Raw genomic sequence first — 24,514 nt, 5'->3', positions numbered from 1 at the left:
TAATGTGGAAACACCAATATAATGACTTAGTGGTTAGATAATGAAACGATCTATACTGAAACTGAACAACATAAAAGTCTTGCATTTTACATTGCAAACCAGAATTATTAAATACGCATGTTTAGATGGAATAACTAAGAATATACGTTATGTAAATAGTGCATAACAGATGCTGTATATATAGTACATGCATCTAAATTTCCGGTGTACAACGTATTTCTATTAATCATACATTATATATTGATATAGATTCTTGATCCGAGGACAACACCCAGAGCCTTTCTCACAAGAACGAGCGCTCAACTCAAGACCAAAAGAAGACGTTAGAACAGAAAATGTTTTATTCCCAATTTGTTAGCTTGTATGGACAGCATACGTATACATGTATCATTCTCCTACCTGCAATAGCGTAAATGTTTTTTTTATGTTTTCAGAAGGATGTTCACGTCCACCCTCTCCATTACTGTGGCAGTGTTGTTGCTGTTCCAGGTTTATATCGCCTCTGCCCAGATAGCTAAATGGACCAACCCTTACTATCGGCAATACGGCGACGATGGCGCCATCGCTAGTATCGGCTTGTGCCGTAAGTATAATTAGTCTTCAAATCTCTTATTCGTTTTGGTTTAATGTGTGCGGTGAGATATGGGCGAATTCAGTAGGACTGCATCAACTAGTGACAAGTCTTTCCGTTTGATTCGACGTCATTATGTTAAACTAGGTGTATCACCTGACTATAGTGCAGCCCTACCGGAACATACCACTGTATACATCCCTATAGCACTCTCTGACATATTACACGCCGGAAAGGTCGTCTATGTACCCACGATTTTCTTTTATCTGTAGGTATATCACGATTGTCTGTTCGTCTGTTCGTCACGGGACGTGTCTGTCGGGAATCTCGGAATGATTGCTGTACCAGTCGTATGATAAGCACGACAACTTATAATAGTTTACAATTATAAACGTGCCAATTTCAATTTTCAACTCACTATTTACCATTTGTGATTAGATCTCTACCCACTGTCATTCGTTGTCCCAGATTTTTCCATCTTCTAGAGCTAGCCCTGCTGTTGTGACGGATGTCGTCTGCTGACCATGAGGTGAATGTTCATGAAGACTGTATGAAGTTTCCGCCTTCAATATTAAAATGTCACTGGGATAGGCCGCACTATCTTTTTGCATTGTGGTGTATGAATGCCACAACTTTCTTATTTATGATTAGGTTATAAGCAAGAATTCGCATGCTAAATCTTCGGGCGCCTGGTTTTACTTTCAAAGATTCTATACAATATCGATTTTGCACATTCTTGTCCTTACACATTAAATTCCTGTGTAGGTTTGTCATGATATCGATATTCGTTAATTTCATTTACTTGCCTCCTCACAAAATTTAAACTCATACATGTATGTGTGTTCCAAAATCAAAATCAGTTTGCTTTTGTATAAATCCATTTTGCTTTATTTTAGTGATAACACCCGTCCTAGCATACAAGATAGGGGTGGCAAAAGGCGAGGATGACAACGATGACAGCGGTCTTGTTGAATTCACTATACGAGAGTGTGCTCTCCAAGCACTCCTGTGTGGCGGCTCCGCCAATACGGACTGCAGTAACTGTCTACAGATACAGAACACTGCCGATTGTGATACCTCTATCAATGGATGTACGGCTTCTGTTGGGTTCTGTAGATTCACATGTCCTACTCCATGATAGAAGATGGCGCTAATATTTAAACATTTTATAAATATCTAAGAGGAATACCTCAACAAAATGTACAAGATACATTAAGAAAATAAACAAGCGTACGAATAATTTTGTTCGGGTTCTGACAGTACATTGTACATAAAAAAGACATTTATTTAGAAAAAGACATGGTATCTATAAGATAATGATGCAGACAAATTATTAGAGATTCACAAATTAAGACATTTCCAGAATTGTGATAGGGACGTTTTTATGACAATCAATTGCCAATGAAATACACAAATGTGAAAGTTACCAAGAACTGTCTGTATGTAACAAGTTTAATTCAAACTAACCAATAAAAACAGTCCACAGACCGAGTGTACAGACCTATAGAACGAATAATCATACCCTGCCTCCACTCCGGTTCCCGGCAGGGTATGAATTCCACCCCGTTGCCGCTACTGTAGTGTTGCAAGCCCCGATGTGATCCACATCGGGCACTTTGATACTGATAAAAAAATTTTTTTCGGGTATTATCCTTATGTAACTGTATTGTTCTGACAACTATGATCAATATTCAATTCACAAACCTTTCGATTATAATCTTTCATCAACTATTAGTGGTAAAATCCAAGGCAAACACAACACATGTATAATTCTGTTCAAATACGCCGCCATGTTTGATTTACCGGAAACCGTGACGAAATGAAACACTCAACAGGTAAAATATGTTTAAAAGTATTAAAAAGCCAACAAACTAAGAATAAATATGGTGAAACTGAACAAATGTAAGTATTATTAAGAATTAAGCAAAAAAGAATTTTTAAAGTTCATGTTAAAAACTTTGTAACATTTATTTCTTTCGTAGTGAAAATTTGTAGGTCATTCCATATATGGTACTAGGTGCCATATTTGGAGCGCGAGACTTTCTAACGAGAAGCATCATGCAAGTGAGCCGTGTCGGAGATGTGAGCCATTCAAAAGTGCTTCAAAACATAATTTAGACATGGAGGTGGGTAAATAAATAATCATTTTATGTTAAAAATGTTTGATATTGTTGAATTTAATTAAAAAATTACATGACACACATGAAATGCAACATTTTCACCGCTGGATGTTTTGCAACACTACGGGCAATGGGACGGAATCGTAGCTCTGACGACGACCATCTGTCAGAAATCTTCCGTCCGTCGTTCAGAGCTACGTCATCGCAGCTAACAGACCTAGTGTTCAGACCTAGTGTTCATATTAGGGATCTGGCCTCATGTTGCATAACATTACAGAGTCTCTTTCAAGAGGCCGTGCTTTTCATTCAAGACATCTATGGAAATATTCCAAGTCCTATGTAGCAATTTTCATGAGTAAACCCGTGAACCACTGGTACAGAGGTAAGCATTGCACCAGGTTTGTTAATCCCTATTGAGATTCCTCCTCTAGACTCTTTTATATTCGGACGTCTGATAGATGTCTCTCGTCGAGATACATCTATCAGACGTCCAAATATAAAAGAGTCTAGAGGAGGAATCTCAATAGGGATTACAGGTTTGTATTTGATTGATTCTAAAAAAAAGTTTCAAAGTCAAAGCCCAAGCCAGAACAAATATACGTACCCGGCCTGCTGTACCTTTCGGTCGGGTACGAATTGGTCCCTATGTGTCGTAGTGGAGCAGTGCCTCCGAAAATCACTCGGGTACAGTTTTCTATACTTTTTTGTAGGTTTCCGATTATTTTATGTGTATACATGCATTTACATATTATTTTTGTCCAAAACAAACATAACTACCATTCTTTATATCTACCGTACTGCTCACAAGACGTCAAATTCACAATTTGTGGACTTGCCGTATACATTCCCTTCAGAAAGACCTTCATATGTATTATGTAAAAAACATAATGCCTCGATGAGAATTTAATATTTTATGTGGTTCAGTTTTATTGCCGAGTAGGTAAGGGGTATCAAACAAGTACGATATAATGCAAACAGACGTTATATAATGGTTAGCATAATCATTACTTTGCTCCATTAGCAGTAATAGGCACCAATTGTAGCTCTAAAGACGACATCATTTTCTGTCTAAAAGTCTTTTGAGCTACAATATTGCAGCTAAGCCCAAGCAAGCACTTCCGGGACGACAGAACTGCATAGGATCTGAAAGTTTGACGGATCTTGTGGAATAAACTCGAGATATCAAAAGGAAGAAAAGGTTTTTGTAAATATATTTTATTGCTTATAAATAATTAACTTTAGCCATTGAGCTTGCTAAGCAATCCCAAACAAGCAATCTAATTAAAAATTAAAATTCAATGTTCATTATCTACGCCGTACACTCCGTATGAACATCGATGTTCATATGGAGTGTACGGAGTAGATAATGAACATCGAATTTTAATTAGATTGGGACTTTTAAGCAGAATAGATTGGCCCAGAGAAACCCGAGCTTTACAAAGAAACAAACTTTCTAATTTTAGTAACACTGACCGTGAATTTTGAATGTAAAAAGACACAATCGGCCTTCATCTCCTTCTGATAGTAGGATCCTTTTTCGTCCTGAAAAATCCTCCGTCACTACACCAGGTCTCAAACGTGTTCCCTAAAACCCTACTTACTACATCTAGACCTCATATTTAATCCCTAAAACCTACCTCACTACACATAGACCTCGGACGTGATCCGTAAAACCTCTCTCACTACACCCAACCTCAAACGTGTTCCCTAAAACCTCACTGACTGCACCCAGACCTCAAACGTGTTCCCTAAAATCTCTCTCACTACATCAGGCCTAAAACGAGTTCCCTAAAACTTCTCCCACTATACCAGGCCTCAATCGTGTCCCCTACAACCTCGCTGAATGCATTCAGATCTTAAACGTGTTCCCTAAAATCTCTCTCACATCATCAGATCTTAAACGTGTTCCCTAAAACCTCGCTGACTGCATTCAGATCTTAAACGAGTTCCCTAAAACCTAACTCACTTCACCAGGCCTCAAACGTGTTCCCTAAAACCTTATTGACTGCATTCAGATCTTAAACGTGTTCCCTAATACCTCTCTACACCAGGCCTAAAACGTGTTCCCTAAAACCTCGCCGACTGCATCCAGACTTCAAAGTGTTCCCTAAAACCTCACTCACTTCACCAGGCCTCAAACGTGTTCCCTAAAACCTCGCCGACTACATCCAGGCCTCAAACGTGATCCCTAAAACCTCGCCGACTGCATCCAGACTTCAAATGTGTTCCCTAAAACCTTGCTGACTACATCCAGGCCTCAAACATGTTTGCTAAAACCTCGCTGACTACATCCAGGCCTCAAACGTGTTCCCTAAAACCTCGCTGACTACATCCAGGCCACAAACATTTCCCCTTAAACCTCCCTCAATGCACCAAGTCTCTTCATGTTGACAATTGGCAGACGTGTCTAGGATTGTGAATCCTAAATCATTTTTTCCATGAGACTCGCATTCAACTAAACGAAACAACAGAGTATAACAAAACAATTCTTTCATAAAATAATATTTTATTGGAAATGTATGGCTGTTATGTAGTATGGTAGGTTATGAAGCATGATAATGTTAGAAATGGTCACGATTACATATATAAACATTTGTACGATTCATTCACACCCTCTCAAACCAAGACAAAGCATTTTACTCTATTCTAGAGTACATACATGATAAAATATATTAAATTATTTTGGTAACAATTCAATATCCTGTTTTCATGCCAATGACCTTTGAGGCTAGCTTATTTAACAAATAAAGACAATTTCAGAATTGTGATTGGAACGTTTTTTGATGAAATTCAATTGCCATTGAAGACACAAATTTGAAAGTTATCTATATATAACAAGGTTAATGCAAATTGACCTCTGAAAAAAGTCCACTTACTGTGGTTCCTAGATATTCCAAACGAGGAACCAGCACATTCTCCTCATATCCTATTAAGTAGAATAGAGTAAGCTTAGATACATTCCTACTTCATATCCTACTAGAAGTAAGCTTACATACTTCATATCCTACTAGAAGTAAGACTCCTACTAGAAGTAAGCTTACATACTTCATATCCTACTAGAAGTAAGCTTACATTCATTCCTACTTCATATCCTACTAAGAAGTAAGCTTACATACTTCATATCCTACTAGAAGTAAGCTTACATTCCTACTAGAAGTAAGCTTACTACTTCATATCCTACTAGAAGTAAGCTTACATACTTCATATCCTACTAGAAGTAAGCTTACATACATTCCTACTTCATATCCTACTAGAAGTAAGCTTACATACTTCATATCCTACTAGAAGTAAGCTTACATCATTCTCTTCATATCCTACTAGAAGTAAGCTTACATACTTCATATCCTACTAGAAGTAAGCTTACATTCATTCTTTCATATCCTACTAGAAGTAAGCTTACATTCATTCTACTTCATATCCTACTAGAAGTAAGCTTACATTCTTTCATATCCTACTAAAGTAAGCTTCATATCCTACCTACTAGAAGTAAGCTTACATTCACTCTTCATATCCTACTAGAAGTAAGCTTACATACTTCATATCCTACTAGAAGTAAGCTTACATTCATTCTACTTCATATCCTACTAGAAGTAAGCTTACATTCATTCTGCTTCATATCCTACTAGAAGTAAGCTTACATTCATTCTGCTCATATCCTACTAGAAGTAAGCTTACATACTTCATATCCTACTAGAAGTAAGCTTACATTCATTCCTGCTTCATATCCTACTAGAAGTAAGCTTACATTCATTCCTGCTTCATATCCTACTAGAAGTAAGCTTACATTCATTCCTGCTTCATATCCTACTAGAAGTAAGCTTACATTCATTCCTGCTTCATATCCTACTAGAAGTAAGCTTACATTCATTCCTGCTTCATATCCTACTAGAAGTAAGCTTACATTCATTCCTGCTTCATATCCTACTAGAAGTAAGCTTACATTCATCATCCTACTTCATATCCTACTAGAAGTAAGCTTACATTCATTTCTGCTTCATATCCTACTAGAAGTAAGCTTACATTCATTCCTGCTTCATATCCTACTAGAAGTAAGCTTACATTCATTCCTGCTTCATATCCTACTAGAAGTAAGCTTACATTCATTTCTGCTTCATATCCTACTAGAAGTAAGCTTACATTCATTCCTGCTTCATATCCTACTAGAAGTAAGCTTACATTCATTTCTGCTTCATATCCTACTAGAAGTAAGCTTACATACTTCATATCCTACTAGAAGTAAGCTTACATTCATTTCTGCTTCATATCCTACTAGAAGTAAGCTTACATTCATTCTACTTCATATCCTACTAGAAGTAAGCTTACATACTTCATATCCTACTAGAAGTAAGCTTACATTCATTCCTACTTCATATCCTACTAGAAGTAAGCTTACATTCATTCCTACTCATACTCATATCCTACTAGAAGTAAGCTTATTCATACTTCATATCCTACTAGAAGTAAGCTTACATATCTTTCATATCCTACTAGAAGTAAGCTTACATACCTACTTCTATCCTACTAGAAGTAAGCTTCATATCCTACCTACTAGAAGTAAGCTTACATTCATTCCTACTTCATATCCTACTAGAAGTAAGCTTACATTCATTCCTACTTCATATCCTACTAGAAGTAAGCTTACATTCATTCCTACTTCATATCCTACTAGAAGTAAGCTTACATACTTCATATCCTACTAGAAGTAAGCTTACATCATTCCTACTTCATATCCTACTAGAAGTAAGCTTACATTCATTCCTGCTTCATATCCTACTAGAAGTAAGCTTACATACTTCATATCCTACTAGAAGTAAGCTTACATTCATTTCTGCTTCATATCCTACTAGAAGTAAGCTTACATACATTCCTGCTTCATATCCTACTAGAAGTAAGCTTACATTCATTCCTCTTCATATCCTACTAGAAGTAAGCTTACATTCACTTCATATCCTACTAGAAGTAAGCTTACATTCATTCCTACCATATCCACTAGAAGTAAGCTTACATTCATTCTCTTCATATCCTACTAGAAGTAAGCTTACATTCATTTCTCTTCATATCCTACTAGAAGTAAGCTTACATTCATTCCTGCTTCATATCCTACTAGAAGTAAGCTTACATTCATTCCTACTTCTATCACTAGAATATCCTTCACTACAGAAGTAAGCTTACATTTCTTCTATCCTACTAGAAGTAAGCTTACATTCATTTCTGCTTCATATCCTACTAGAAGTAAGCTTACATTCATTTCTGCTTCATATCCTACTAGAAGTAAGCTTACATATTTCTCTTCTACTATAGAAGTAAGCTTACATTCATTCTTTCATATCCTACTAGAAGTAAGCTTACATACTTCATATCCTTAGAAGTAGCTTACATACTCATATCCTACTAGAAGTAAGCTTACATACTTCATATCCTACTAGAAGTAAGCTTACATCTTCATATCCTACTAGAAGTAAGCTTACATACTTCATATCCTACTAGAAGTAAGCTTACATATTCCTACTTCATATCCTACTAGAAGTAAGCTTACATTCATTTCTGCTTCATATCCTACTAGAAGTAAGCTTACATTCATTCCTGCTTCATATCCTACTAGAAGTAAGCTTACATACTTCATATCCTACTAGAAGTAAGCTTACATACTTCATATCCTACTAGAAGTAAGCTTACATACTTCATATCCTACTAGAAGTAAGCTTACATACTTCATACTCATTCCTACTAGAAGTAAGCTTACATACTTCATATCCTACTAGAAGTAAGCTTACATACATTCCTGCTTCATATCCTACTTGAAGTAAGCTTACATTCATTCCTACTTCATATCCTACTAGAAGTAAGCTTACATTCATTTCTGCTTCATATCCTACTAGAAGTAAGCTTACATTCATTTCTGCTTCATATCCTACTAGAAGTAAGCTTACATACTTCATATCCTACTAGAAGTAAGCTTACATTCATTTCTGCTTCATATCCTACTAGAAGTAAGCTTACATTCATTCCTGCTTCATATCCTACTAGAAGTAAGCTTACATACTTCATATCCTACTAGAAGTAAGCTTACATTCATTCCTACTTCATATCCTACTAGAAGTAAGCTTACATACTTCATATCCTACTAGAAGTAAGCTTACATTCATTTCTGCTTCATATCCTACTAGAAGTAAGCTTACATACTTCATATCCTACTAGAAGTAAGCTTACATACTTCATATCCTACTAGAAGTAAGCTTACATTCATTCTGCTTCATATCCTACTAGAAGTAAGCTTACATTCATTTCTGCTTCATATCCTACTAGAAGTAAGCTTACATTCATTCTGCTTCATATCCTACTAGAAGTAAGCTTACATACTTCATATCCTACTAGAAGTAAGCTTACATACATTCCTGCTTCATATCCTACTTGAAGTAAGCTTACATTCATTTCTGCTTCATATCCTACTAGAAGTAAGCTTACATTCATTCCTGCTTCATATCCTACTTGAAGTAAGCTTACATTCATTCCTGCTTCATATCCTACTAGAAGTAAGCTTACATTCATTCCTGCTTCATATCCTACTAGAAGTAAGCTTACATTCATTCCTGCTTCATATCCTACTAGAAGTAAGCTTACATTCATTCCTGCTTCATATCCTACTAGAAGTAAGCTTACATACTTCATATCCTACTAGAAGTAAGCTTACATACATGCTTACAACCTAAAGTATGTTGTTTTTCTATCAACTGGAATATTTAGTCATAGCAGCACAAATGGGACAAAGTTGTACATTGTACAGAATGCATAGAGCTCGGACCAATCTAGGGTGACTACACTCAAGGCACTGTCACTAAAAACCTGTAACCTAAGGCAGAGATGTCTATTGTAAAAAAGGCACTAACTCATTATATATACTGAAAACTCGCTCTTTTAGAGGGTATCTTATTTTAGCGATTTCCAAATCAGAACACTTGGCCACAGATAATGGTTACGCTCCTTGCATTTTCTCTGTGTTATTTGAAATAGCAACAACGTTAGATAATGAATGCCAAAATTTATTGCGCTGACATGTTCAAAATCAATTTTGAGCTAAAAAGATTATTGCTCCAAAATGAGTACGTTTTCAGTAAACTATGCCATAATCATTTAATTTATAAAATTCTAATTTACTAAAGATTTTAGGAAGTTTTCAACAGAATATCACACAATTACACAATTAGAAACAAACTGCATAGCCTATCTTTGTTGTTTCATTTGCGAAAATCTGAACCTATCTATAAAGTAGTTGTCATTGACATTTCACAGATGTTTGGAATCGACAGAAACAAGGCTGTGTTTCATATTCCTGTAAGAGTATGATCATGCCTTCCTATTTGATAGTAACAGAAGTTCACAAGTCTGCTAACAAAACCTTGGAATGTAAAAATCCTCTTAAACGAACAGATGGAAACAAAATCTGGACGGTAAATGAATTTCATGACAACACGGACATCCAAATCTCATTTACACTTCAATATGGTAAATGTAACATGTATATGGGGACCTCTGAATTAATCTGTGAATGACTTAATTGGTGGTTTGAAGAAAACAATTGAATAAGGATTTGAGTGATGGAAAATGAACTACTGGCTCAGCAAAAAGCACAATATTGATAAGTTCTGGACAAAATATCTTTTCAGTAATCACTACGTAATTAAAATGTAAAAAGAAGCCAACAACATTTAAACCCCAGCTTAATATAATCAAAGAACCTACAGATTTAACATTGATTCAAAAACATATCTAGACTGTTGAAATATCATAACTGTCGATACTCAATAACTTAATTTCTAGTTCTAAACCAAACTTTTCTCCATACTTATCATCTTGTATCAAAATTAAGCTTTTATTATTATATATAGAGCGTAAACAAACTGTTGTTTTGGCAAACAAAGCAAAAGTAAGGAATGATGCAGGAAAATCTGTAGGAATTATATATATATGTCTACCGAGGTAAGTATTATTACACTATCTAAACAGAATGATATGGAGCTGCTGGTCAATTATATACAAGCTGAGAAAATAGTAGGATAAAACAAAAGGTGCTGCACACTGGGGGCACATTGAAAAATAATCACAACCAATTCAAATAAACTAAACCAAAAATAAAATGTAAAATATCTGTAAAAACAGTTTTAAAACAGACACATTACCATGGCGCACCAATCAATCTATCCATCATTTTTGGTTTCTGTTCATATTCATCATATAACTGATCTGTACATTAATTCACACACAGGGTGATCTGTAGCTTTATAACCATCGTCTGGAATGAGATCTGTGATCTCAAGTTTGCCCAACATATTTCACATCAGTCTTATCAAAATGCATCACTCAATTTCACTGTTCTCTATATTCAAACCTACAGCCAGAAAAAATGAATTATGGACCTAAATTAGATTGGCATATGGTATTCAATGCACTTTTGCTTACACTGTCATACATTAACATTGTCTTACTCCAAAAACTGGTAACCATTCATAATTTACTTACTCCCCCTTAAATTAATAATGAACTATTCCAGTCTTGGCACTGGAAGATTTCATTGGTGTCTTTAGGGGTGGATGTGGTAATGTAATATATAATACTAATGAAATTATAATAATATTATCATACACTGAAACATATAATTACAATATAATCCCAAGACTCATGATCATACATTGAAATACATGTTGTATGATCCTGGCATAATTATAATGTAATGACTAATATAATGAAACATTGAAATATAATCCGGCATAATTACATTGTAAATATTTCTTAAGATATTTAAATAATGATAATCCCGGCATAATTACATTGTAAATATTTCTTAAGATGTTTAAATAATGATAATCCCGGCATAATTACATTGTAAATATTTCTGAACATATTGAAATGTCATAATCCTGGCATAATTACACATTACAATGTAAATACTTTGTCATGCATTAAAATATCCTCTCGACATTATACAATTATTAGATTGATGCTGTACTGGACTACATTTGCAAACTCAAAATAAATCTGGAGTAATGATAAACTGTATTTAATGGCTATATATATATACCACGGTACTCTAGATCTGTTTTTTTCCAAGCTTTTTTTAACAAACCTGTAGAATTCTGCATCACACAATGTCTAATTCCCTTCTGACTCATTCTGCTTGTAATAAGTAATCCTAAGATACAGGGTCCTATAAAAGAAATATCTACGGGACAAATGGACAAATAGCCTGCTTTGTTCTACATCACAGTGGAATGAACTTCGCAACTGGAAAAGGCTGTACTGTAACTAAATCAGAAGAATTTCTTTCAAAATGTCAGTTTTCTTTTTTAAAGTGAAAAATAAAAAATAAAATAAACAATGAAAACTACAATCACAGATTTCCCCCCAGAGAAATTAAACCAATATTTAAAAGCAGTTATCTCAAATCATTAGTAACTTAACGTCTGCATGCATTCCGTACATACAATGGTTCACAGATTTCTTATTTAGGAACGTCACTTATTCTTAGTTAATGATTACTGATATCAGTTATGAAACACGACGGATGACTGAATCATGACAAGGTGAGTACGAGATACATGGTGACGTCATAAATGGTTTAATGATATCTATCATTATGACGTATGACATATGTATATATTGACATCAGTAATTGAAGATCTCACAAATAAATGCGTAAGTTTATAGTATAAACAGTATACTGTTAATATTTGTTATGGCCTATATATTTACAGATGGAATGATGCGTTTTATACAAATGACTGCGACAACAACAAAAAGCTACGTAAAGCAAACATAGGAGTTGTTTCATTCATTCACTACATCCGATGATTTCTGTGATTTTAAAGACCCTTATTACATTTAAATTTCATGATTATGTAACTATGTCAGGTCAAGCTTTCAAGGTTTCGATCGGTCAGTGAATGAATGACCACTCATGTGACTAATTAAACAATTAAACATCATCACTAAAGCACATAAAAAGCTCTACATGTGGAGAGGCTTATCTCACAAAAGCAGCAAGCAGTGACCAGAGTCAGTCTCAGGGCTAGATATTCATGTCAATCCAAACTTTATAGCAGGGGAAATTTCAAGACAAATGATAGAAAAAGAAAAGATTTACAAATGTACTGAGTGAACCAAGTAAACTCGACCCAAATCTGAATTTCTAATAGGATGTAGGAGAACCTACAGAATCTACACGAGAAGTCAACCAGTGTTGGTGATACAACTTAATAAACAAACATATACATTTCTATCAGATATTTTTTTTTTTTTTGTATTAAACCTTTTGATGTTATTTAGCATTTAACTTCAAAACACCTCTGTTGTGGCCAATAAAGATAGTTATTTCTGGGTAGTTTTGTCGTAGCTGGTGGCTAACCCACTTATTACTATCTAAAGGCTAAAAACAATACATAAATCTGTCTAAAAAACATTATAAACATTTCAAAGTGACTTAACCCTGAAATAAAGCCCGCCATTAAAGAATGGTTCATTAGTAAAATCAGCCAAGAGGTTAGACTTGTGGTCAAGCATGAACAGCTACTGAAACTAAACTACACATGGCAAGTATTTGTCAGCTTATCACATCAAAGACACAACTGATACCTGGTATCCTTTCTAATGTGACAAGCTAACAAGACTTTGGTTACTATGACAACACAGCATTGTAGGGTACGTAGGATATGTCCTGTTAGTGTATATACAATAAAAGTGTAGTCCTATCACACGCACACACATTACCGAACGTTTATTTACAAACAATACAAAAATACATGATCAAATAAAATCATGCCTATCTAAATGATTTTGTTTCTATAGAGAAGCCCTGACACATCACAAAGATAGCAAACTTGTTCTGGTGATAGCTGGATAAAATTGATGTTTTTTTTTAATTATCAATGTTACATCATGTGATCATTTCGTAATTCTAACTTTTCCGTCACTTTCAAAGTAATATAAATGTTACTTGAGTGGAATCAAGTTTATTAGCCCTGATCCACCTTTAAATTAAGCATCGCCAAAACTTTTTAAAAAATATTCACATGAAATAAAAGAGGTATAAGAAGGTCAGATTAATTGTAAGCATGCTTGGGTCGGAATAATCATTACCAATTTACCATGATTTATTTAGAACTTGAGCAAGAAATAATTGAGCATAACCTTTGATGGATTTCGTCAAGAAAAAGATGCCTAGCTCTGCAACATTTATGTAAGCTTATGTAAGTTCATATAGTTTTACGTCACATTATTTGAGATTAATTATCAATTAGTGTTAATTGATTTAATCTAATGGTTTTTAATTAATGTTAAAGCCCTGAAACAGGGTACAGTTTATGCAGACAATATAGTCTTAGTATTTCTGTTATTGTACTGGAAACATTTTGCTATCATTAAGATTTTTCGTGCTAAGACAACAAGTGAGTGAGATATGTTAAATAAAACCATGGACCTGAAATTATACAAAAGTTCCTACTAACGATCTACTGGTTAAAATGACCTCTTCTCCGATAATAATTATAATTTTATTATATCTACTACTTCATAACAAACAAAGCAATATCTCCATTACTTCTTTCTGTCTCTAAATAGGTTTGCTATATAAGTAAAGTCCAAGGTTCCAGAAAATTTGAAATGTTGACCTGTTCGATAGAGTAAATCGAATAATCACCACTAAACTACGATTACACAATCAAACTGGAATTAGAAAAAGCCAAACTATATCACACAGACAACTAAAGCCAGTAAAATATATATATATATATATATGTACATGTTAATATCTTAAAAATTGAAATCAAGCACCTTACAAAAGAAACCAACGATGTCATTCATCTTAAATGGTAATGGAAAAAAATATAATAGATAAGGGAATGGGGTATGGGTAAATGAAATTTCTAAATATGTAAAAAAAAATTAATTTAACACATGTACGTACACCAAAGAATACACAGCACTTTATAATAAGGTTTGACTTAGGAATGGTTGTGAATATATCATATAATATACAAAGGTACCATATAGCATATATAAGCAGACGACCTTAATTAAATAGGCAGAGTCATATTGGCAGTAAGCCAGTAATGAACTAATTACAAATTTTCACTCAATCCACATATAACTGGAACAGACTGGAAAACATGACCTGGGTAAAATTGAATATCATACTTGCCAACCCTCCCTATTTTGGAGGGAGACTCCTGATGTTGAACCCCCATTTTAGGCCATTTTAGCAAGTCCAAATTCTTTAATATTCAAAATGTCAAAAATCTGACTATACTATCAGAAAGAACAGGTCAAAATATGCAAAAATCTACCTTTAATTTCTTCATAGGGGGTTACTAAGAAGTACTTTCTTGAGGTAAAAAGTTTAAACATGTGAAATTTCCCCATGGGAATATCAAAAAGTTGGCGAGTATGGAATATACCAGTTTCAAATATGTCATTTAGATTTTGAAGGAAGTATCTGGTATGCCTTACCATTGTTTTAAGTTTTTGTAAATTTAATGATACATTATTAAATAGAAAATAACTATTTTTAAGTTAAATATCTTACTCCTTGAATGGATATTCGACCTTGAAGTTTTATAATGAACTCCAGTTCAAATGGGTGCTCAGGAGTGCTTGACTTGAGGTCAATAATGTAATTACAATTTGACGTCAATTTTCTACTTCTCAATTTTACAATAATATGACTATGTACAACACATTTTGTAATAATTGGCGCCTATAAATTATTAAAGCATATACCACTCCATATGTTCATGTACTGTTCATGCCAGTATACATACATTTTGTATATATATATATAAAACGGAAAAAAAGTCACAAATTCTATCAACGGACTGTATTTTAGATCAACCTTTGTTCATATTAACTATTTAGATTTTTTTCTTTTAAATTCTCTTAAATTATGATATACCTACCGGTAGGTATCTAATATAGTTCCCTTCAATTTTTTTTCCCAAATGAAAATGAACCCCAACAACCTCTTAGATAATGATGAGTGGCTGTATTTGTGTACACAGTCACACAACTAAGTGTAATTTACATAATAATGATTAGGTCATTAAAAAAAAAAAAAAATCAGAGTTTGCACATCAATTTTTGACAAAATTTTGAAAACTTGAATTGAAAACATACTTTCATATTTGTCTCGCACATTTTCATAATTAAAAAAAAAATCAAAAAGTTTGCACATCAATTCTTGACAAAATTTTGAAAACATATCATATTTGTCTCACACAATTTCATAATTTAGTTTTTGTCAAAAAGAAACTTTCAATTACAAAAAGCAAACAGACAGCCTGTAGTAGTTTTTGTAAGCTACGTAGACACCTTTATAAAAAGCTGACAGCAACCTTCACGAGAACATATTTTGGCATTTTCCCATTAGCTAGGAATACAATACAACTTTCTACATATCACAGATTAAAATTAACATGTTAATTAAAATTGTTAATTAATTAAATTCAATCAACAATAAATCACACAGCTGTTCCATCAGCTGTGAAGCAGTTCAATAATTCATCTCTGTTCTATCTCTGTAACAGAAATATTGGTAAAAACAAAAAAAAGTTTTGTTACAGAAATCATCAAATTATTCTCTCTCTCAATTTTTATGTCTTGATGCTTTGAATAAACATTCTGAACAAGAAAAATAAACTTCATCGGAGAAATTTCCAAATTTGTCAAATTATTTTTTCTGCTGTAAAGTTGATGCTCCCTATTTGTGGACTGCTTGCAGTACAGTTATGGTAAAAACTGACATGCTTATCTTGATTGTGAAAAATTCTGCTTGATAATTCTCTACAACACAATTCAACAAGTACAACATACAAGTATCCAGTGACCTGAAATACCTGTCTTACTATTAAGATCTTTTGAACATTTAAAACACAGATTCTTTAAAACTGTTGCTATGATACCTCAGCTTCACGTCAGTTTAACTGAAATTTATGATGAATATCGGTGTGGTTTGAAAATGTCTGTGCTTGTTCTTATACTCATTATATGGTAAGATACCACCGACATCTATCAAGACCGATAGCTATTTTTTTTCACTTAAATTGATCGTCAGAATTACTTCAGCACAGAGATTTCCCTGTTATACACTTTGTGTTTGTTGATCAAAATGCGAATTACTGACAGCTTAAAATTTATCCAAAAATACATTTTTTAAACTAAACTTACATATCTAATATACTTCACAAATTCGTACATTTTATAATAATGTTAAAACAGCACAAAAGCAAAGCTGTGGAAAGTGCTATCTGGTCCATACATACATAAAGTTTACTTACAAGTATCTTATTACCGTTAATTCTGCTCCTTTGCTTTCTCTTATCTTATCACATTTCCCTTTTGAGCAGGATATTTTCACAATTCTCTCAAAAGGACCAGTTTGTGACAAAACTATGATGTAATAGTTAGCTTTAGTTTACCCCCATTGTTCTCTACTCAGGCGATGAACTTCTGTCAAAAAGCTGGACATATCATATGCCAGTGTATTTAATTTTGGTATGAATACATATCGTTTATCTTGGACGGTCAACTTTCTATGTTTGTCTCTGTACCAAATATTATCTCTCAGCGATACTTGGACACTTATCGCTCCTCTGACGTATATTTGTAAGTCACTGGAATAGGCTATATATGTCATTTATCATGGACGGTCATCCGATTCTCCGTTTTTCTCTCTGTACCAGAAATGACCTCTTCAGGATAACTGGCCCCGCCAATCCTCAGTTGTACATCTATAAGTCGCTGGAATCAGCTGTATGCCTTATCATGGACTTCATCTTCAATATCAAATATTTACTTGAATTCTCCATTTTTCTCAATACCAGAAATGATCTCTCCCCGATACGTTGGTTCATAGCCCTCCTCCTTTGTTGGTCGTATTCTCTTGAAGAAGCCACACTACAGAATAGAGAGAAGCATTGTTAAGTTAACAAAATTAAGAAGCAAGTCTATAACAAGACTCTGATTTCTCGAAACTAAAGTGCTGACTTAAGTCAAAACTTCAGTTTTTCTCCTTATGTAACCTATATGAAGATTTTTGACTTAAGTCAGTTGTTGCCTTAAGTTTGTTTCAAGAAATTGGTGCCAGGACTTATTAAATATCCTTCTCCTCTAATGCTTATTACCAGGCGATGAAATATTTAAATGCATTCACTTATTCGCAAGTATGGGCTTATTCCGTCTTTGCATATTACAGAGTTACTTCCCTTGCAGGTAGGTATCTATTGTTGCATCATTATTTTGTAAGCGAATCTCACGTCATTTTCTCAAGAGAAATGTGACGTTATGCTCTTGAACACTTGAAATCACAATCAATACCTGCCGGCATGAACAGATAACACGTTAATGCGCAAATACAGAATTACCAGGCAATGACTTATTGTCGAATGCTGACTTATCATTAAACATGGATTTATTCCCAGGTTAATCAGACTTATTACCAACCAGTGTTGGTCGAGACTCACCAGACAAAGCAGTAGGATCAGAACGACCAGTAGAACTATGCCACCGAGGACTGCCACCAGAATGATCCACCAGGCCACATCCTTGGCTGGCCGCGTCGCCACATCAGGAATTGTGTATGTAGTGGCCTATTGGAGTAAAAGTCACTCGGTATTAAATGATTAATCAGCTTTAATTAAGTCAAATTCCAGATTTGCATAAAAGCCTTAAAGTGTTCTAAGAACAAAACAATACCTTGTTTTCAGATATATTTTGTAGATTTATTACTTGTTCACTGATAGAGAAAAAACAAGGAGCCAACACATCCAATGAATTTTTTTCAATAGGAGAATTTTGCCAGCTCTGACCAATACAAAATACTTGTCTGTGACCATGTGTGTTATTTTACATATTCATCATCCAGCTGTTTTATTTTATTACTGAGGATTATGATGATTCAATGTGGTGAGAATGTTTTGACATTGTGCTCTTCAAACGATAATAATTTAACAAAATGTCTGATTTTGAGAATAATTTGTTTTTTATACTCGGTAAAAATCATAATGTAACAGAGCTGATACAGGGCAGTGATTGCCCGTGTCAAAAAAAGTTAAAACTTTTGTTTTTTTGGTCTAAACTGTTAAATTCTTCATTATAGATTCCATTGGTACAGTCATTTTATAACAAAACACTCACTATAGCTATGTCATCCTCCAGATCAGGTTGTTCTATATTTAGGGCGGGGTCAAGTTTAACTTGACCTTTAGACTGTATCTTGACCATGTCCACAGCGGGATAATCCTCCAATAGAGTGCTCTCCCATAGCCGGGCGACGACCTTGACGCTGGCCGAGTCTGATGGACCCAGACGGTAAATCATGCATGTCAAGCGGGAGCACTGCACATTCTCTTGTTCACAGCTCTGTAAAACAATGGTAGATTTATATTCAAACAGACAACTTCAATTCATGAAATCTCTTAAAAAATTGAAGAAAATTGAAATTCCGAAAATTTCAAATCTCCCACTGACTGAGGGGCAGTGGTTCAGGTGTGAATGATCTTAATATACCTCTACTCTTTTTACACTATTGAAAAGTCACTTAGTTAATTTTACTAGCTCCTACATTTCAATCAGCTGTGTGTTGGTCTTTTCGATCTAGTGGACACCTAGAAGATACTGCATACCCGCACTTGAGTATTTCTAATGAGCCAATCAGTTTTGAGGTGGGTGGGGCTTGTTTCTAATTATGCCAGGCGAAGCAAAAGTGGGGTTGAGCTATTTCCGTTATTCCCCCATAACAAACAATTAAAATATCGGTTGGAAACCGCTTGAAAGTATTCGTTTCTGGGTGAGAATAAAGGTAAGTGACACTGGCTGCTCTTTCACCACTCACAAAAACTTTCCACAAAAGCCATATTCCACTTTGAACTTTAACATTAATTTTTACATACCAGAACCACAACTCTCTCCATTTTTTCTCTCTGTTCAGCAAGTCGTAATTTGGAGTCATCGATCTCTTCCTCTTTTTCCTCCTCGTTACCATTTTCCTGTGCTTGTCGTCTGCGGCGCTGACTTAGTGTTGTATAACCATCATCATCAGTCTGAAATCAGAACAAATCATGTTTATTTCTTCTGAAATCACGAACGAGCGGTCCCACTGCCGTGAGGCATCTGCAGCTTCTGAAATTGTGTCAGAAAAATCTCCTGACTACCAGTTTCAACAAATATCAATTAAAGGAGAGGATGAATGTATAGTCAATATCATCTATATCAATTAAAGGAGAGGATGAATGTATAGTCAATATCATCTATCTAATCTTTGGGTAACTATAAAAATTATCCATGTACATAATTTTCTTTTATTTCTTCTGAAGGTACCAGAATTTTAGACATCATCTCTGCTTGGAAAGCATAATTTATCAAACATTATTACTGATAAATGTACTACAGTAGAAACACAAAATGTTTGTAAAAGGTGTTAGAACTCCTGTGTTTCAAAATGGAAACTGTTCATTATCCACATGAAGTAATTCCAGAGAGGAATGTATGTGTTGTTACTACACACATTTTCTAACACAAACCTGAAAATCTAATAAAGACATTAACAACATGAATGGTTACAACAATCTATACCGGTATATAAAATAATCTATTACTACAAGTCAAGTTTACACACAAAAAGCAAGTAACATCACAACATTAAAAATTATCCTTACTGGAAGCTTTCTATTACAAGTAGATCGACGGTTTACAACAAGTAGACTTCATAGGTACTATACATGAGAAATATGTCAAGATGTTCGGATTTCATAATGAATCACTGAGATTTCATATTTTAAAAAGTATTATCAATTATACAATGGAATGACTCTAGGCCCAAGCACAGGGTTTAAAATACATGGATTTTTAAGAACTGGATAATACACAAATGAAATACTTCGGAATGGAATCACTGAGCAACCGTTTTGGGAAGAAATGATGGATTTTGTATGAAGGCTATCTGATTTGTCCATTCTTTATTTTTAAATTCTTAAATATTCATATAACATGCAACAGTGCTTTTTTGTTTTGATTTTGAAGTGCAGTTTCAATATGCAAAATTGCAATTCAGTTCATAATTTCATCGTGTAGAGAAGCACTGGGACATTGGCTTGAAGCATTTGAGGGAGGTGGGGGAGGGGGGGGGAGCAATCATTGTGTCATCATCAAACAGATAGGGAGCAACGCTTAGATAATTTACCAACTGGAAGGGAGCATTCATTTCTCAAAATCATGTTTATTCAAATAATAATAATTCAATAGGAAAATAGAGATGAAAAGGTGTCATTACTTAGAACATATTGAAAATATAGAGTGAAAAAAAAATCTTAAAAATAATGTAAAAATGCATTATCCCATTCCAGGATCAAGCAAACGACAGGATGAATGAATGACATGCATGTTTTTAAGTTTAGAGGCTGAGAGCTATAGGATCCATGTGCATTGGAAGGGCACCATCGATCTTTGATACTGAAAATGGAATCAGAGAGTGTGCGAGTTGATTGGGAGAGGAAAGCGGTGTGTGGACAACATGGCGACACCATCTAATAACTTACTACATTTGATTGGGTGACATTGTCAGAGATGTCTGACTGATCAGACGACTCGAGCTCTGTAAACTCCGGGGTTAGCTGACAAAATAACATCACATTGTTTACACATATACACACTTCCACCCGACCGTCCATGTTACCCTTCGGCCTTGGTACACATTTGGATAACATTCAACTAAAACACTTCACAGATTTAAGATGGAGACAACTCAACGAAAGACAATGACAATATCACAAAATGTGTGTACACAAAAATTTAAAAAAATATTTCAATGTTCTGTTTTTCAATGTATTTTTTTAAACAACTAAACAAAATTTTGAGCATTAGCAAACATGCATAACAACTTAGGCCAATTTTCTACCTAATGTTTTCATGCTGGACGACCAGAATTATCTATCATCTTATAATAAACAAACAAATAACCCATGCGACAAAAACGTGGTTGTAAGATGGTTGGTTGTCTGTTGGACGACTAAAAGCTGTAAATGGCAGCAGAAATGAACTCAATACTATAATTATTGTCAAATAAGCTAACTTAGAGTTATTTCCCTTTGATCAAAGATTGTAACGGCATCTAATTGCATAAAGAATTTTCTCTAAAGCAGGAGAATCCCACATGTTTAGTAATTATTAAAGTAGGAAAGAAGAAATGTTTGCAGTAAAATAGAAGTGATACAGAATTTCTGATTAATCAGCGCTGAAATAAAAGTCCATGATCATAATCTTGATTCTAAGGTATTACACGTAATAGCAAAAATTATATGAAGCAGTTTTTTCCTGGTCAATCAAGAAAATTAATTTACAACCCCAACCCAAGAAAACAAATCCACATACAAACATTTTATTTCTAGCCTGACACTTGTATTGAAACGTTTTATTTCCATTAGAACTTGTTACAATGTCAGTGGTAAGCCTTTATATACTACAGTAACACTTTCAAATGATCTGTTGTTACATTACTTACATCCACATTAAGCGGGTTGAATATTGAAGGGTCCATTCGGCTACAATCAACATCACCATATTCAGTCTGAAAATACCAATCAAATGCATATTAATTCTCCTCGCAGTATAAATAATTAAAGATATCCAATACTTCAACACTTAACAGTTATACAACTATGAGTTTTGTTAATTTTATTACATTTATGAATCAAGTGTATTTAATATTAAGCTACATTATTCAGAGAAACAGTTTGCTATTTCTTCAATAGGATTACCGTAATCGACCTAATAAGCGCCCATGTCCCTATAACAGCCCTTCCTCCTTTTTGAGGCCTCAATTTCATTTGCCTGCGGGCATAAATAAAGACCAAAACTACACAAGACTGTTTAGGTTTTCAAGAATTTCGTCTTATTAAGCACCTTTTCATTTTTTCAATTTTTTAAACGCCCTGGAGCTTATTGGGTCGAATACAGTATGCAGCTTGATCTAAAAATAAACTAGAGTTGTACAGACAGATGTTAAGGATTTATTACCTGGATGTCTATCAGGTAGAGAAGGTGCTTGCCACTGTGGCCTGGTAACACAGGCTTCATCTCGTATGGCCAGTCAATCTGTAGCTCGGCCTGACCAACGGTACTATTACCATCATTTAAAACCTGTAAAGGCAGAAACGCTAGATTAATATAACGTACACGCTTACGGAGAAGTTGTGGTTATAACATTGTACAGTAAAACATGCTTAGAACGAATGTTAAGAGAAATAACAGTGACATACCACATATGTATGGTTGATGGACGGACCAATCTGTGCTGCCCTGCTGATCGCGCTCTCCCCTCGAACCTCTCCAGTGAATACCACGTCTGCGTCTGGTTTGGCTGACCTTTAACACAAAATTATTACGTCACCTATCTATCTACTGATGATAATATTTAAGTATTGCCTTGTGATATTTACATTTTGACATCAGCCTCGTAACCAAAGTTTGTCTAAAAGCCTTATACATTGTATTGATTTCCGCAATGGCCGGGTGGTTAAGATGTCCCGACATATTACCACAAGTCCTAAACCTTGAGAGGGGGGTTCAATACCCATGGGGGGCAGTTGCCAGGTACTGACAGCTGGATGGTGGTTTTTCTCCGGGTACTCAGGCTTTTCTCCACCAACAAATCTGGCATGTCTCCATATGACCCTGGCTGTTAATAGGACGTTAGTTAAACTAATAAAACCAATCCATCAAGTTTAATTTAAGAAAACGAACACATTTGCATTATCAAAGATTCCCCAACAAATACTCACCCAAACACAACCATGTTGGTCTTGGATACGACCTTGACTGTCAAATTCTTCACATCTTCATTGGGCGTCTGCTCAGCACTTGTCCTGTAGTAAGCCAAAATGATATCATAGATAAGTTTAACCTAGAATATCCTAGTAAGGCATCATAATAAGTATGTAATTACAGTAACTGATATGGACATATTCTGTTTTCAAGGATATTCACTGCATCCACGAGAATAAGACTTGCTCTCTGTTTCAAAGAGACATTCAGTAATTATATAATCAGCATTTTGGATATATTTACTGGATTTTTCATCACCAGATATTACAAAGTCACTATAAGCACAATTCATATATGATTTACCATATTTCACAGACACTAATTATTCCTGAAAATCACAACTGAACAGTTTTAATCTCAGAGACAGCAGAATTTTTAAAACAAATTCTAGTGAAAATATGAAATTAATGCAGTAATTTCCCTTCAGAATTTCAACTTACATGTACTGTCATTTTCCCCCCCTGTGTTAGAATTAGCTAAAACTTTCTTTTTGGAGTGTAGAGAGTTGCCATTTAGGTACTTATTACTTTCACTCCTACACTCGTATTGTTAGAATTCCAATATTTACGTAATCACAAACAACACTCAAGCTAGAACTCCTATACTTACGTATTCACAAAAGCTTTCATGGAGAAAAAGTTTGTCTTTGGGTCGAGACCACTGGTTTCGAAAGTGATTGTAAATTCTCTGTTGATATTCTTGAACAACGGGTTTCCAAGTCCACCACAAATCAACAAAGTCGCATTGTACACGGAACACTCGGGCAAGAAGGAATCCTAGCAAAACACCAAACGGTTTATAAAAGTGAAAGAAAATTTAAGCCAGTGCATAAACAAAATATATATACCTTGTAACTAATTTTGCAGACTAGTTGATAAAATAAAATACATTTATAAGTACGATTCCATTGATTTTCCAAGGGATTATTTTTCCAAATCAATACGCAACCTTAATGTTTCTA

The 24,514-nt window shown here is 34.5% G+C and overlaps 2 protein-coding genes across 2 annotated transcripts in view; one reads left to right on the top strand and one right to left on the bottom strand.

Moving 5' to 3' along the window:
- Window positions 1–429: 429 nt before the first annotated feature.
- On the top strand, window positions 430–1,811 carry LOC138314439 (uncharacterized). Its single transcript, XM_069254768.1, has 2 exons — window positions 430–583; window positions 1,468–1,811. The coding sequence occupies exons 1-2, from the start codon at window positions 439–441 to the stop codon at window positions 1,707–1,709; spliced, it is 387 nt and encodes a 128-aa protein (XP_069110869.1). The 5' UTR covers window positions 430–438; the 3' UTR covers window positions 1,710–1,811.
- A 3,366-nt stretch (window positions 1,812–5,177) lies between these two features.
- Window positions 5,178–24,514, bottom strand: part of LOC138314436 (integrin alpha-PS1-like) — a 53,965-nt gene continuing 34,628 nt past the window's right edge. The window contains exons 16-26 of the mRNA XM_069254761.1: window positions 24,163–24,329; window positions 23,511–23,594; window positions 22,989–23,094; window positions 22,747–22,869; window positions 22,232–22,297; window positions 19,626–19,775; window positions 18,871–19,095; window positions 18,198–18,323; window positions 9,048–17,631; window positions 8,435–8,769; window positions 5,178–5,652 (exon numbers count right to left, since the gene is read on the bottom strand). Of these exons, the coding sequence (XP_069110862.1) occupies window positions 17,527–17,631; window positions 18,198–18,323; window positions 18,871–19,095; window positions 19,626–19,775; window positions 22,232–22,297; window positions 22,747–22,869; window positions 22,989–23,094; window positions 23,511–23,594; window positions 24,163–24,329 (1,152 nt within the window). The 3' untranslated portion in view covers window positions 5,178–5,652; window positions 8,435–8,769; window positions 9,048–17,526. The remainder of the gene's footprint in view (window positions 5,653–8,434; window positions 8,770–9,047; window positions 17,632–18,197; window positions 18,324–18,870; window positions 19,096–19,625; window positions 19,776–22,231; window positions 22,298–22,746; window positions 22,870–22,988; window positions 23,095–23,510; window positions 23,595–24,162; window positions 24,330–24,514) is intronic.

The sequence above is a fragment of the Argopecten irradians genome, chromosome 2, assembly GCF_041381155.1.
Source record: "Argopecten irradians isolate NY chromosome 2, Ai_NY, whole genome shotgun sequence".
In the NCBI taxonomy this organism is placed as follows: Eukaryota; Metazoa; Mollusca; class Bivalvia; order Pectinida; family Pectinidae; genus Argopecten; species Argopecten irradians.
The sequence above is the reverse complement of the archived record's forward strand: the minus strand, read 5'-3'. Positions and strand labels throughout refer to the sequence as shown.

Excerpts from the sequence above, each read along its gene's own strand:
- LOC138314439 (XM_069254768.1), top strand. The coding sequence starts at position 439 with ATGTTCACGTCCACCCTCTCCATTACTGTGGCAGTGTTGTTGCTGTTC. Across the intron at positions 584-1,467 it reads CGCTAGTATCGGCTTGTGCC|TGATAACACCCGTCCTAGCA; the intron begins GTAAGTATAATT and ends GCTTTATTTTAG.